Source organism: Chelonoidis abingdonii, chromosome 1 (assembly GCF_003597395.2).
Source record: "Chelonoidis abingdonii isolate Lonesome George chromosome 1, CheloAbing_2.0, whole genome shotgun sequence".
NCBI lineage: Eukaryota > Metazoa > Chordata > Testudines > Testudinidae > Chelonoidis > Chelonoidis abingdonii.
In genome coordinates, this window is record NC_133769.1 from 92874401 (window position 1) to 92889737 (window position 15337).

General features: G+C 44.3%; 1 protein-coding gene across 2 annotated transcripts in view; it reads right to left on the reverse strand.

Moving 5' to 3' along the window:
- AGBL3 (AGBL carboxypeptidase 3) overlaps positions 1–15117 on the reverse strand; it is a 70963-nt gene extending 55846 nt beyond the window's left edge. For both annotated transcript variants that reach the window (XM_075067404.1, XM_075067405.1), the window contains exons 1-4: positions 14908–15117; positions 10378–10480; positions 5724–5784; positions 4146–4328 (exon numbers count right to left, since the gene is read on the reverse strand). In XM_075067404.1, coding sequence (XP_074923505.1) covers positions 4146–4328; positions 5724–5784; positions 10378–10464 — 331 coding nt within the window. In that variant the 5' untranslated portion in view covers positions 10465–10480; positions 14908–15117. The remainder of the gene's footprint in view (positions 1–4145; positions 4329–5723; positions 5785–10377; positions 10481–14907) is intronic.
- Positions 15118–15337: the final 220 nt, after the last annotated feature.

The following is a 15337-nucleotide window of genomic DNA, read 5'->3' on the forward strand; positions in this document are numbered from 1 at the left end:
AATATGGACGGTATTGGCCTCTGGCTGGTATCGCCAACAGTGACCACTGTGAGGGCTCTGGACGCAATTGAACTCGGATGCAGTGGCCAGGTAAACAGGAAAAGCTGCAAACATTTGAATTTCATTTCCTGTTTGCCAGCGTGGAAGCTCTGATCAGCAATGGGTGGCGATGCAGTCCAATCCCAAAAGAGCTCCAGCTGGACCCGTACGAGAGATATGGAACTGATCGCTGTATGGGGAGACAAATCTGTTCTATTCAGAGCTCGATTTTCAGAAGACGAAAATGCCAAAGTGTTTGAAAGAAATCTCCAGGCTACACAGTGCTGCCTGAATCAAGCGTTAATGGAAGCCAAAAAATCAAGAATGGACGCTCATGGAGGAGGGAGGGGGTACTGAATCCAGCTCTCCCACAGTCCACAGCAGCTCTGAAAATATCCTACATCTTGGGCTGAGCTCCCAAGCTGTAAGATTCAAACACATTGTCCGGCGTGGTTCAGGGTAAAGCTCGACAATTTACTCCCTCCCCCCCCATGTGAATAGAAAGGGAAAGAAGCGTTTCTTGATTCTTTCAATGTCACCCATGTCTACTGAATGCTGCTGGAGACGCGATTGCTGGGGCGGCCAGTGAAGAGCAGTACCGCTCCTCTTCCACTCTCCTTGGTGGGCAGAGATACAATATGACTGATATCCGTCGTCACCATCAGCCCGGAGTGCTCGCTGGCTGGCCTCAGGTGAGGGCTGGGCTGGGGGCGCCTGGGTAAAAATAGGAATGATTCCCGCGTCATTCCCAGTAGATAGTACAGAAACGCTGGTAACCATCCTCATCATAGCAACTGGGGGCTGAAGTCCCATCAAGCCCCCTCCCTTTCCTGTTGTAAAGAAAAGGATTCGTACTGCCTGGACTATCATAGCAGCGACGATGCTGGCTCCTCTCCCCCGCCACCTGCTTAATGTCCTGCACTGGGAACTGTCATAGCAGCGGGATGCTGGGTCATCTCCTCCACACCACTTATGTTCTGCCTGGACTGTCATAGCAGCGGAGGCTGCCTCCCCCTCATTTTATCTCACTAACAAGTCACTGTTCTTTATTCCTTGCATTCTTATAACTCCTGACACATAATGGGGGGCGAAAACTGTCCATGGTTGCCAGGTAAGGTTGGGGAGGAGGGAAGCAACGGGTGGGGTGGTTGCAGGGTCACCCCATGAATGCATCAGCTCGTCATTTCTGCGGGATCTGACATGAGGCAGCTGTGCTCTCTGTACACTGGTTCTCTAGTACACTTGCCATATTCTAGGCAGGACTGACTCTGTTTTTAGATACCTTAAAAGGAGGGATTGATCTTTATCCAAGAGGGGAGTCATTCTCATTTTGCCTTTGCCCCCCCGCAGACCTCAGCCAGGGGCAATGCTAACAGCAAGACATTCAAAGACGACAGATAACCTCATCTCATTGCAATTTACAATGCGAGCAGATGTACAGATTACTGATAACCGTCTCTGCATATCAGAAAGCAAGTGAATATGCTGCTGTGTAGCGCGTGAAGTATTGCCTCTGTGAGTGGATCAGGTAGGACATTATGTGACAGTAAAAAAAAAAAAACGAACGGGCCTCGCTGGCTGCCGTGCTAATGGCGTCTGCCCAGGGCAATCCGAGAAAAGAGCGCAAAATGATTGTCTGCGTTTTTGCTTTCCCAGAGGAAGGAATAAGTGATACCTGGAACTCATTGCCAGGGGAAGTTGTGAAGGCCAAAAGTATAACTGGGTTCAAGAAAGTATTAGATAAGTTAATGGAGGATAGGTCCATCGAAGGCTATTAGCCAAGACGGTCAAGGACGCAACCTTAAACTACGGGTGTCCCTAAACCTGACTGCCAGAAGCTGGGAGTGGACAACAAGAGATTGATCACTCTATAATTGCCCTATTTTGTTTATGCCTTCTGAAGCATCTGGCACTGGTCACTGTGGGAAGACAGGATACTGGGCTAGATGGACCATTGATCCAAGCCAGTATGGCCATTCTTATGTTCTTATGACCTGGAAGATTTTTTATATAAAAAGTTAATAAGTACGTTTTCTTCCTTCTTGTTTTTTACATTAGAAATGTATATCCACTGGAAGATGCTGTTGTGACCAGGGGTCAGATGGGAGGGAGACAGGGAAGAGGAACGGTAGTGGTACTCTTCCAAGCTCTGACCACAAAATAAGACCCACCCACCTATCACTCACATCTGATTGTGCAGATGTTTAAACTATGACCACGCGTGCTGTCTGAACTCCTTGATTCAGCTCCCTCTCAGTGAGGTCCAAATACAACCATGATTCTGTTTGGCTTCCTTTGGGTGATGCCCTGCTGATATTTTGAGCTTGATTCCCCCTGGTGTGAGTTCAGCTAACTTTCTGTGGTATCTGTAAGGCTCTTTGGATTTGGTTCCTTCTTGACTAGGGACAGGAAAAAATGGCAGTACTCTTCTGAGGCCACTTGTTACCGGTGCCAGAATAAACTGCTATTCACAGTATTGTGCAGCTCTTCATAATATGATATTCCCTCTCCTTTTATACATACTTTGATGAGCAGCGAATTAACAATGTTGACATTTAAAGTACTATCTTTGGGCATCTGAGTTAGCACCCACTGAGATGAATGGGTCATGCCTCTTGGAATTATTGTTATAATTTCTGCAAATGTAGGCAGATTTAATTGAATCAGTTAGCCTCAAAAACATGACTCAAGTGTACCTCCACTAACAAAACAGTTAGAGACTTACTTTTGCTTTTTAAATTAAAGTTTATGATTCTGGAAAACACGCAGGCAGCATGAAAAAGGTGCTGTACCATGCTGTATCACATTCTACCACCATTTACCAGATGAATCTGAGTTCTGGTCATGGCTGAAAAACTAGTGAAGTTATAACATCACTAGAGACAAGAGAATGAAAACTGGGAAAATATTTTTAGTAATTTTGTTTAAAACATTACTTTTTGTTTGGTTTTGACACCTATTTATCTCTAATTTCTAACAAGTGCTTGGGAGAAACATAGCTTTTGTTAAAGAGTGGACATCCTCATCCCTTCAATTAAATTGTGAAGGCTCAAAATATACAATCATGGGATCCCCAAGAAAATCTTTAGTTAACCCAAGGAAGATCAGACTTGATTTTTCTTACACACACACACACACAAACTTCCAGAATTTAATCTAGCATAAAAGAAGTAAAATAGGGAATAAATCTAATTTTTAAAATATCTTTTGCAGGTCTCCTTTAACTCTGACCCACAGAACCAAGTCTAGGGGCAAGAATGAAATTCCGACACTTTCCTTTGTTCTAGATATTAGACCACATGTTCTCTTGCAAGCCTTCTGTACAAGAGAAGACTCCATTCTCTCAACATCCCCAGTGGCACCCAACTCATTTTATTTTCTGGTGTGCTTTTTGTTCTCCCTGAACAGACTTACTCAAGGCTGATCTTAGGTGTCAAGACAGATGCTGATTATATTAAAATCCACATGAACAGCAATTTGATAATTACATTTTTATAATACAGTTGTTTGTACATGTGAAATGACACACTCTCTGCATAAGAGAGACAAGATGGTGAAGTATTATCTTTTATTGGACCAACTTCTTGTTGGTGAGAGAGACAACTTTTGAGCTTACAAGGAGCTCTTCATCATCTCTCTGAAAGCCCAAAAGCTTGTCTCTCTCACCAACAGAAGTTGGCCCAATAAAAGATACCTCAACCACCTTGTCACTCTAGTATGCTGGGATGAATACAGTTATTACAACACTAGATTCTCTGTATGACTGTTTCCAAAAACAGAATTTTATTTATATGCTCAATTTTGACAAGTGTGTCCCTACTAAGTGGGTGATGGCAACCCAATCTTATACTACTCAAGTCAGCAGGAGTTTGATCACTGACTTTAAGGGAAACAGAATCAGGGCTATCAACAGTTCAATCTCACCTCAGAAAAGCACATGATCTCCACATGATTGCTCCCAAACCACAGTGAATTTTATCAATAAAGCACAGAGACTGGCAAGGAAAGTTCTTAGTAGTATCCCATTAGCTTTGACAAAGATTAATTTGTAAAAATTATGAAGAGTTAAGTATTAGTATTATTAATGACCAATATTTAGGACTTACCAATGTGCTCAATTCTGTCCCTGATGACCTCACATTGGTGTGGCCAACGTATTAAGCTCAGGTGACCTGCAGGGGATATGCCATAAAGATTGCGAGGCTCACGAAGCCGGGGTACCCATCTCCCAGAATCATACGACAAGACAATCTGTTTTGTCCGTGGGAAAAGCTGATCACAAATGGAATCTATGTGAAAATGAAAAAATACACTAGTTTCTTCAGTCCTTCAAGTGACAGTATAAAAAGCCAATTGGCCTGAAACTAATGGATACTCCAGTACACCAGAATGGTTTCATGAATTTACTGTCATCTCACTGAAAAAAGGATCAATGCTGCATGCTATAAATCACCCTGAATTTAAAAAGCTGAGTTAAATGGACAGTGAATTATATCTATCACAAAATACACCAAGTACTCTGCTATAAGTAATAAATAGGATAAATATTTCAAGCAGGGCCTTTCATTTGAGTCTTTGTAGATCTGTATTAGCAGCTTTTAACAAAGTTAGAAAGGATTTGTTTCATGTCATCTGGAGCAAGTCTCTTCGTTATAATTGTTAGGGGTGTTGAATGCAGGGGGAACAGGGGCACAACCAGAATTTTCCTAAGGAGCGGGGCTCAGGTAAGGTCACGTGCCAAGTAACAGAGGTCACATTCTGAGAAGTTCACATCTGTATATGGGGTTCCTCACCTCATATTGCCGCATGGCACATGCATGTCCTCACTAAGTCGCCATCTCTCCTTCTAGAGAAGGCCCAGAAGAGGCGGACGAAATAGCATGAGGAGATGGCATTCAGGGCTCTAGGAAATGGGAAGCTGGGTCTGGGGGTAGGAAGGGAGGTGAATGAGGAGTTCTGGCTGGTCTCTCTCACCTGGGTCCGAGACTTGGACCCAGGGAAGACGCAGAGAACGAAGCTGTCAACAATCGGCCAGTGCAAGGCCATAAGCACCTCCAGGATGCCACAGACCCAGAAAACAAGGCTGCCATCTCCTCATGCTGCCTCCTCCATCTCTTCCACTTCTGGGCCCACTCTGGCAGGAGAAATGGCAGTTTGACGCGGACTTTCATAGGACTTTGTTGTAATGCCTGTGGCCAAGGGTGAGTTAGGCCCTGGGCTCATGGACCCCTCTCTTGTTGCACCCCTAGAGGGAATTTTATCCTTTCAAAGTGTTCAGTTTGTTCTTGCTTACTACTTTCTCTGGGTCTGCTTTGTGCCAGCGCAACAAATAGAGACTGGGGTAATGCCTTTTCATCTCTGGGGACCTGGGTTCAAATCTAGATTACGTCTAGAGCATGTAGAAAATAAATTAGTTTAGCTGTCTCATTTTTACTCCTACTGGATAAATGTTCACATCCTGAAGCCACCAGACAATTTGGTAAGAACAATAGTTTCTGATCAAAGGAATGCAGCACATTATGACTGAGGTGCATTAGCTGAACAACTGTTTGAGGAAGCACATATAGCTTTTGCTCAGACTACACTTGGCTCTTTTTTCACTCACATTAGCACTAACATCGCTTCTTATCCTCCCTTGTGACCTTGCAGTGAAAGTGTACGGGAATAAATGGAGGGGTTCTAACCTGTGAAAAATGCACACTGCTCAAGATCTTCTGCCACAAATGGGTTAAAGGGATCTTCATCCTAAAAATAAGACAACAGGATAGGCTCCTCTTATTTCTATTTAACCAAAAGGAAGCAGCAATAGTGTCTGTTCTGGTACATGTTCTAGAAGGATAAGTGATTTTCAACAGTGAGATTACTCACTTGTTCATTATTATTATCTTGTGGATAAGGGAGAAGCGGTGGATGTGGTATACCTAGACTTTAGTAAGGCATTTGATACGGTCTCGCATGATATTCTTATCGATAAACTAGGCAAATACAATTTAGATGGGCTCCTTAAGGTGGGTGGCATAAACTGGCTGGATAACCGATCAGAAAGTGGTTACTTATGGGCTGCCCAATCCTGCTGGAAAGAGTGCTTATTAACAAGTGCGGGGGGGGGTGGGGGGAGGGGGGGCTGGGGGGGGGGGGGGGTGTGGGGGGGTGGGGGGGGGGGGGGTTCCACAGGAGTCTTGTTTTGGACCGGCCTGTTCAATATCTTCATCAACGACTTAGATGTTGGCATAGAGTACGCTTATTAAGTTTGCGGACGATACCAAACTGGGGGGACTGCAATGCTTTGGGAGGATAGGGTTTAACAATTCTAATGTCTGGACAAATTGGAGAAATCGGTCTGAGGTAAAGCTGGATGAGTTCAATTGAAATACAAATGCAAAGTGCCCACTTAGGAAGGAACCAATCGGTTTCCAGCACATACAGAATGGGAAGAGCTTTGTCTAGGAAGGAGTATGGCAGAAGAGAATCTACGGGTCATAGTGGACCACAAGCTATATGAGTCAACGTGTGTACTGTTGCAAAAAAGCAAAAACCTAGATTCCTGGGCATGCATTAACAGGTGTGTTGTAAACAAGACACAAGAAGTCATTTCTTCCAACTCTATCTGCGCTGGTTTAGGCCTCAACTGGAGTTATTGTGTCTGTTCTGGGCACCGCATTTCAAGAAGATGTGGGAAATTGGAGAGGGTCCAGAGTAAGAGCAACAAGCATCAATGATTAAGGTCTGTGAGAACATGATCCTATGAAGAGGCTGAAAGAATTGGGTTTATTTAGTTTGGAAAGAGAAGACTGCAGAGGGGATATGATGCAGTTTTCAGGTATCTAAAGGGTGTCGTCGGAGGAGTGAGGAAAAACTTGTTTCACCTTAGCTCTAATGCTAGAACAAGAAAGCAATGGGTTAAAACTGCAGCAAGGGAGATGTAGGTTGGAATTAGGAAAAAGTTCCTTAACTGTCAGGTGTAGCTTAACACTGGAAATAAATTGCCTAGGGAGGTTGTGGTCTCCATCCTCTTGGGATATTTAAAAGTAGGTTAGATAAATGTCTATCAGGATGGTCTAGACAGTATTTGGTCCTGACATGAGGGCAGGGGACTGGACTCGATGACCTCTCGAGGTCCCTTTCAGTACTAGAGTCTATGAATTATGAAGACAGTAGATCATAATGTAAACATTTCAATGGTGGGGGAGAGAAGGACATGCCAATAAGGGAATACGTTTCAACAAGCATTGCAAATATGAGGAACTGACCACTCTCTGCATAATTAATTGGCTTCCTTTTGGCCAATTACCTTGACAAATGAGCATGACTGAACATATTTTGCAGGAAATCTGAACAGAGCAGATGCCGACTCCAACCGGCCAGATAAACTATAGGATACTAGAAGCAGGGCCGGCTCCAGGGGTTTTGCCACCCCAAGCAGTGCAAAAAAAAAAAAAGAAAAAAAAAGCTGCGATTGCAATCTGCGGCAATTCAGCGGGAGGTCCTTCACTCTGAGTGGGAGTGAGGGACCCTCCACTGTACTGTCGCCGAATACCTGGACCTCTGGCCCCTCTCCGGAGTGGCCGCCCCAAGCACCTGCTTGCTAAGCTGGTGCCTGGAGCTGGCCCTGACTAGAAGGCTCAGAGGATTGGTAAAGGGATATTTAGTCTTCTCTCTTTGTTAACCAATCTGAAGTCACAGTTATAGCAGAAGTAACTGAAAGTTGTTGTTATTAATGGCTGTTCAGAGGTCTATGAAAAATGAGTTTGACAAGTGTCTATATCACAAAAATTCCCAATTCCACACTTGGCATTTTTGTTGCCAGTTTCAGTAGAGAGGCCAAAGTTTAAAAGAGCCATGGAGAGCAAATTACTGTTTTGACCCTAAAGGTGATTTTGCCAGGTCAAGGTTGGAACACTCTGGCAAGGCAATATGAAGGAGTATGAACTGCTTCTGCTGCCTGTCCTGTACATTTTCACTTAATACAGTACTTAGTCTCTAGGACTGAAGGAATGGCACCCCTACCATTAATATCACATTTATGTAAAAAACCCACCTTCCTTCCTGAAATACCATGGAACATTTCTAACTCCAAAACTGTTTCACAACTGCAGCAGGAAATTCTGATTCATTTGTGGACACTATTTACATTAATATTTTAAATATTGTTATGAGCTGAGTTAAACTCTGCTATGGACTGAGATAAAACCTCATTGGAATTAATAAGTATGAACATGCCCTTCATTTAAGTTGTCTGTAAGGAACAGATAAGGGGTGACACCCAGAACAAGACATAATGGCGTTTGCAGAGAAACTAGCACCATGTGGGCAGAGTATGCCACTCACTGGCTATTGCATGTGTGTGCCTGTGGTGAAAAAGACAAGCTGGAGTGCAGACAAGAAACTGAGAAAGACTCAGAGGCAGAGCAAGAAAGTCAAGCATCAGCCTGTGGCCCTGGCAGAAGGCTAGAAAAAAGATTTTGAGGTGGGGATGCTGGCAGAATGAAACTTGGGCCTGGAAGCTCAGAAACTACTCCTTTTGGTTTTGGTTCTCCTGCCTTTGCAGAACTTTGCACATACCTTTCAAATAAACAAGACTGCATCGAAGAAAATACCAGACTATCATCAATTTTTACTCCCAACTGGAACAACCTACAACGCCCCGAACTTTGACTAGCTGCTTGGATCAAAAAGTAACAATACATGGTTTCTGAGAATTTACCTAGAACGGAAAAATATGATGACAAGATTTTCAGAAATGACTGAATGTTCATTTCAATTTTTGGGTGCCCAGCTGAAAACACCTTATAGGGCCTTGATTATCAGATGATTGGTGCTGAGCACTTTTCAAAAATCAGGATCCTTTACTGTATCTCAAATTAGGTACCCGAAAATTGAGACATTCAAAATCAGTAGTCACTTAAACATCTTGGTCCCAAATCACTACTATTGGGTTAACCCAACAGCAACCTAGTAGAGTTACAGAGTGGCAGCTGTGTTAGTCTGTATCAGCAAAAAGAATGAGGAGTACTTGTGGCACCTTAGAGACTAACAAATTTATTTGAGCGTAAGGTTTCGTGGGCTAAAACCCACAAAAGCTTATGCTCAAATAAATTTGTTAGTCTCTGTCTGCATGCATCTGATGAACTGGGTTTTAGCCCACGAAACCTTTTGCTCAAATAAATTTGTTAGTCTCTAGGGGGTGCCACAAGTACTCCTCATTCTTTTTGCTAGTAGAGTTAGTTCTCTGTATTGGCATGTGAGAGTCCTTGCTTTGATTCTGTCATGCTTCCTCAGACACTGGGGCTAGAAATACTGTGGAGAAGTGAATTCACAATCCCCACCCCCATGGAGAGCAGGGTGGAGGAAGGGTTTTACATTACTCAACAATGTAAAACCATATTGTTCTGAACAGTATCAGTGGTGAGCTCAAAGGGAGTTCCATCTAGTTCTGTGCTAAATGAGTGGTTTCAAAACTAAGGTCTATGGATCAACAATGGTCCACAAAACAATGGTTGGTAGCTGTGGAGAGTTGGCTAGCTACCTGGTGTTGTCTCTCCTCTTGTTTTTGGCTGCTAAGCCATTTTAAAATAAGTTAAACCTACATCAGTGTTTTCATATTATTTTTCCACAAAAGCAACTGATGTAGTTGCCCCAGGGATGTTAATCACAAATCTGAGAGGAGGTGTACATGAGACAATGTCTCAAAGATTCAATCCACCCTACGAAAAAGTTTGAGAAAAGCATGAGAAAATATAAGGTATGAGGGAAAAGACAAACCTCTGGGCTACCTCAGAGATGAAGAGAAGAGGAAGCAATTACCGTCAGCATCATCACATACATCTCTCAGTTTTATTGATATGCCATGACATCACTTCACTACATGTTCGCAGTTTGGATGTAATACAAAATAATGCTGTATTGGAAAATAATTGAGAAACCAATCAGACCCCTGTGTAGACCTCAATCCCTGCATGAAGTTTGCTATAGGACTGGGGACTGTATTTTTACTTTGTGAATCTGATAGCACTCTGTGTATACTCAGTTGCACTCGCAATTTTTCCCTGTTTGAACAGGATAGTGGAGAGAAAAATATTTTTAAAATAGAAAAATGTGGTTATAAACCCACACAAACTGACAGGGAAACTCAGAGGAAGGTGTCGTATCTGAAATTATTTTTAACTCTTTTTTTTAAAAAGTGGCTAGGTTTCCAGATCACAGGGCCTCTTTAAAGTGCGGAACTGGAATCAGATGTCATAAAGTTTGCATAGAAAGCAAATCATATTATACTGATGGGTACTTTCTAAATAAATAAATAGATACATACAAAAGGATGAAGGTCAAAAGGAGACATACCGAATTGTATTCATCACTTATTATGTGATTTATCAGCTGCTTATCCTTGTCTGAATCTTCTGACATAATCTTCAGAAATGTGATCATCAAATTGTTCTGCAGACTGTGAAATACATTACAATTTCAAAATGGTATTTTTTACACTTTTTCTACAACTGATTTCTACACAAATAAAAGGGCAGCAAGGGTGGGATTCTTCCTGAAATCTCTGCTTTCTATGAAGATATTTCATTACAGTGACAAACAATTAGGCATTATGCCACCAGAGAGGTAGTCAAAATACCATCACTAGCTGCATTCAAAGAAAGATTAAAACAAACACTAGAGGAAGCCATAAAAGGAAACCCTTTTTGAAAAGAGACCGGAATGGATTATAACTAGATCTCCTGGAAGATATTTGGGATGGTATTTACATTAACATTTTCTCTAAACATTTCCCAGTGTTGCTAATACCAGCACAGCTTCTGCTGTGATAGCAATGAAGATAAAGCTAGAGGGTAGGACTGGAATGTAGGCATCAGCAGATTTCCATGCCAGAGAATTCTCTAGGGCACTTTTCTCACAGACCCCTTGGTAAAGGGAAAGGATGTGGTTGTAGAAGGGAGATATGCCACAGCATATTGTGATCTAACTGTTCTGCTGGGCCTAAGAGGGGCACAGCAACAAAGCAGACCTAGGCTGCTCTGACTTATGGCAGGGACTCAAACAGTCTGATTGCTTCCAGAAACTGGAGCAAACGGTAAAGGTGATGCACAACCATCTTTGCCTCTGCTCTGAGCAGAACTTAGCTTGTCTGCTGCTCGGAATCCAGGCCTGTTTATCTGATTCTCTTTCCCTGTGAAAAGGTTCAGATTTTTGCAAAGTAGCAATAGATTTAAACGGGCATAATTCTTGTTATTTTCACTGTTGCCCCCTAGAGTTCTGAACAGCAGCATGAAACAGAACAATTTTCTCTATTTTACTTGGTTGCTGTTTGGCAAAGTTACCAGCAGAAGTGAAGGCCCTGAGCAGTGTTCTGCTGCCGAGTAAGATGATTAATGGTTTACATGTGGAAGGATTTTGTTTTCTTTGTGCTAGAAGCTTCAACTTCCAAAAATGAAATAATAAATTCTGCACAAATTAATAGTTTAGGTCCCAGTGATCACCAGGGGTATCTAGGCAAGTGTGTTTTTCACGCTCTCTCTACATAACTCAGCAGGTTAATAGGGAGAAGGAAGTTCACGGAGGGGAAGCAGGCTTAATTTGTGCCTCTTAGCCTCTGTCCACCTCAGATGCCCTGGCACAGGCTTTCTTCAGTAGCTGGCCAGACGTTGGCTGGCTTGTCCCATATGACATGTCTGACCCTCTCTCAGGGACTGGGGGCCGTTCTCCTGGAAGTCCCAGCCCATCCTGTCCAGGCCCCATTCTACCTCCACTACACCATCCACAGCATCCCCAATTTACACTCACACCAACAGCCTGCCACACACCCCTCCCCCACTGACACCAACACCCGCATACACTCCTGACCCACTCACCTCTCCCCCACTCACACCAACACACCCATTCATCCCACCCCCACTCATCCTGCCACACACCCCTCTCCCACTCACACCAACACTCCCTTACACCCCATCCCCACTCACCCCGCCATACACCCACTCACACCCCCTCCCCTCCGCCCAGCACCCCACTCCCACTTACCCCTCCCCCTCTATGCTAATAGGCTCCGGACCCCTAACCGCGCATACCGTACCTGAGCCCCGCCCCTCTGGGCACCTCCCGCCCCGGGCCCAGGCGCGGAGCCCAAAGGGGCGGAAATCCCGCCCATGAGTTGCTGCCCGGTTGCCTTAGCAACCGAGTTTCCCGCAAGTCTCGCGAGAATTCTGCCCGCTCCCTTCCCTCGCGATGAGCTCCGCGCAGCGGTGTAGGCGCAGAGCCCACGTGCCGAGGGCGAGTGGGGTGAATCGTCTGGGTTGTGGGGGGCAGGGGTTGTTCGCGGAGCGCTTGGGCCGCAATGTCCCCGTTTGCCAGGGATCTCGCCCCCATGCAGCTGCCCTGATAGGAAGAAACCCGAGCTTGGAGGGGGAGCTACCGTCAGCCTCAAGCTTGTGAGGCTGCCTCCAGTTCATACCACTGGCAAACCTGAACAAAGTTGGAGTGTTTCTGGCTTGTGAGCTCTCGGGTTTTGCAGCTTTCTTCTGCGCAGCTGTGGCTAGACACTTGCTTTAAATGATTCACTCTATAAAGCAAGAAAGGGGGGGAGTCTCATGTAATCCCCGGGACTCCAGAAGCTGGAGCTTTATGATGCAACAGTTGGCAACTCTGACACTAGTCTAGGCTGAGATTCTTGGGAACTCTCCCGATACTGCACTGCATGGCCTCCGGTGCAGCTACCCTGATGGGTATTGATGGTGGGAGAAGGAGCATTAGTGAAGATAGCTTTCCAGTGGAAAAAGCAGAGTTGCAAATAGTGATATAGTGATTTTCCTGTAAATTGATCATTCAAATGCTGCAGATGCAACTTCAGAGGGCTGATCACCCTAGATCAAAATTTTCATGTGGTTCCAGTTGGTTACTAAGCATTTAAAAAACTAGTATTGAAATATAACCAGAAAGAATCAACTAAAATGTTTCAACTAAGGTTTCCATTTGGGTTATCAGAGACTGTCCTTGTTTCTCTAGAGCTGAGGTCTCAGGGTCATGAGGAATTGAGATTATTTAGGTGAGGCAGTGGACAAAGCAGCATGACCTAATGGCTAGAATGTTGGACTAGAATTCAGGAGACTTGAGTTCTGTTTCTGTCTCGGCCATTAGCCTGTTGGGTGACTTTGAACAAGTCACTTGACCTCTCTCAGCCTCAGTGTTCTGATCTGTGAAGTGGGGATAATGATATGGACCAAGGGTAGCCACTTGTGCACTCCTGGAATATAGGACATTTTAGTATGGCTGGGAATGCTCTGGGCTTGCCCTCACTGGTATGACCTTGCCTGCATGGTGCATGTGATTTCAGACCACACAGGGGATGCACTTTTGAAGAGCATGCTGCTCCTCCTGAACTGATGTGTGTGCAAGCTCATGCTGGTGGAGTGACACACTCTTCAGAATGTCATTTCCCCCTTATATCAGACAAAACCACATCCAATTTTGTCTCGGTGCCAGATGGGACAAGCCTTAAAAAGCAGGACTGCCTAGTTAAGTGGTGCCCAACCTTGTTACACAGGAGAGCCACAAAACTAAGAATAACCTTGTGTGGGCCAAACAGATTCTACACATTTTAATAAGATTTGAAGTCACTTGTATTGATTTATATTTTAAGTTCAGCTTGTTTCATATGCAATTAGGTTTTTTCTACGTATGAGTATTGTTTGTTTACACACTTGTGTGACCTAAAATGATGTAAACACGATGACAAAAAACTAATGAATTGCCCGTTAAGTATATTTTGTTGAAGTAGGCCCCAGGCCTTATGAAATGCTCTGGTGAGCCCTGTATGGCCCATGGGCTGTAGGTTGGGCACACCAGGTCTAGTTTAAAATCAGTTGCATGGTCTGCCTATACAACAGACAAAATGCTTTGAAATCTACTGAAGAAGAGAGCTGTATAAGAGCTAGTATTAAGGCTGTAAGAAAGTTGTGATTTTTTTTGGTTCAAAAGTTGCAGCCACGGCTTGTTTAAGCTGCAGTTTTGGAGCGGTCAGCTCAAGTACCACAAAAGGTAGTGTGCGGGGGAGCAGGTGTGTGTAGGCAGCTGTGGGGAGATAGGACCTAAACTCTTGTTTTGTAACTGACTAGATGTTCAGTTGGCAGCAGGGTCCTTTACCCTCCTATGGGGCTGGATACCCCTCTACCCCAATTCTGTGTCTGGCTCTCTCCTCTGTGTCCCCTTTCTTCCCCTCTGGCAAAGCACCAATGAAGGATAAACTCACCAGTGCTGCCCCAGGGTTGGGGCTGGCTTGCTGGGTGCTGGCAGTGCTTGGGACAGACTCTGCCTGCGGCACCATGCTGGGGCCTTGCTAACTCCCCTCCCCACTTATGGCTGGGCTCTGGGGTCTCTTCCTGCTCATCCTGCTCCTGGGTAGCCAGGTGGCCCAGTGAGCCAGAGGTGGGGGAGCCTGGCCCTGACCTGCACAGTTCCTGGGCCCTCTCCTTGTCTGCCTCCACCCCCACTCCCACCACAAGTGCCAGGTCACAATGCCACTTACTCAGATTTGGCCCAGATGCCCCTCCACATAACAGAGAGATGTCTGGGACAAATTGGAGCAATGCAGAAAAGTTGCAGAATGTGTGGAAAGTTGCAATTTTCCCAACAAAATTGCAGCCCGCCATTTTATTTCAGCCTTATTTATACTGCCTTTGCTGCTTCTGTATTGTGTATGGAAGACAGCAGTTTCCAATGGCTGTAATTCCAACACTTCACAAGAGTCAAGTTCACAGTACAATAAAAGTAAATATAATTAAGTAAACCTTGCCCCTAAATCCTGCAAATAAATATTAACCACCACCTCCTCCTAGCTCCACATGCTATTAAATAGGGTTAAAAGTAATTTACCTTAAATGCTGATTTTTCTTGTGGGTCCCTCAGGATTATTCCTTTAAACTTCAGTTGTTTTAAACAATGCCATTGAAACGTTGATGTTACTGAATGGTTAATAATTATGGATTAGTAAATACAAGTGAGTTTGTGTATGTGGAAGACTGAGAAGTCACTTTCTTAAAAGAGTAGCCTTCCCTTTATGTTGCATGCTTTGTAAACTTTTGAGCCCTAGATAAATAATAGATTCTGTTGGCTTTCTTGCCTTGCTAATGAGAAGGCAGCATCATGAAAGACGTCCCCAATCTATTGTTGCAGGCAACTGTCAGGGATCTAAGAGTGGCAGTGAAGAAGGGCAAGGAATGATATAAACAAAGAACTTACGAGTGAAAGTCCACCTAGGTCCCCCCCCACTCCACAAAAGTACATTGACATACGGGAGAAATGG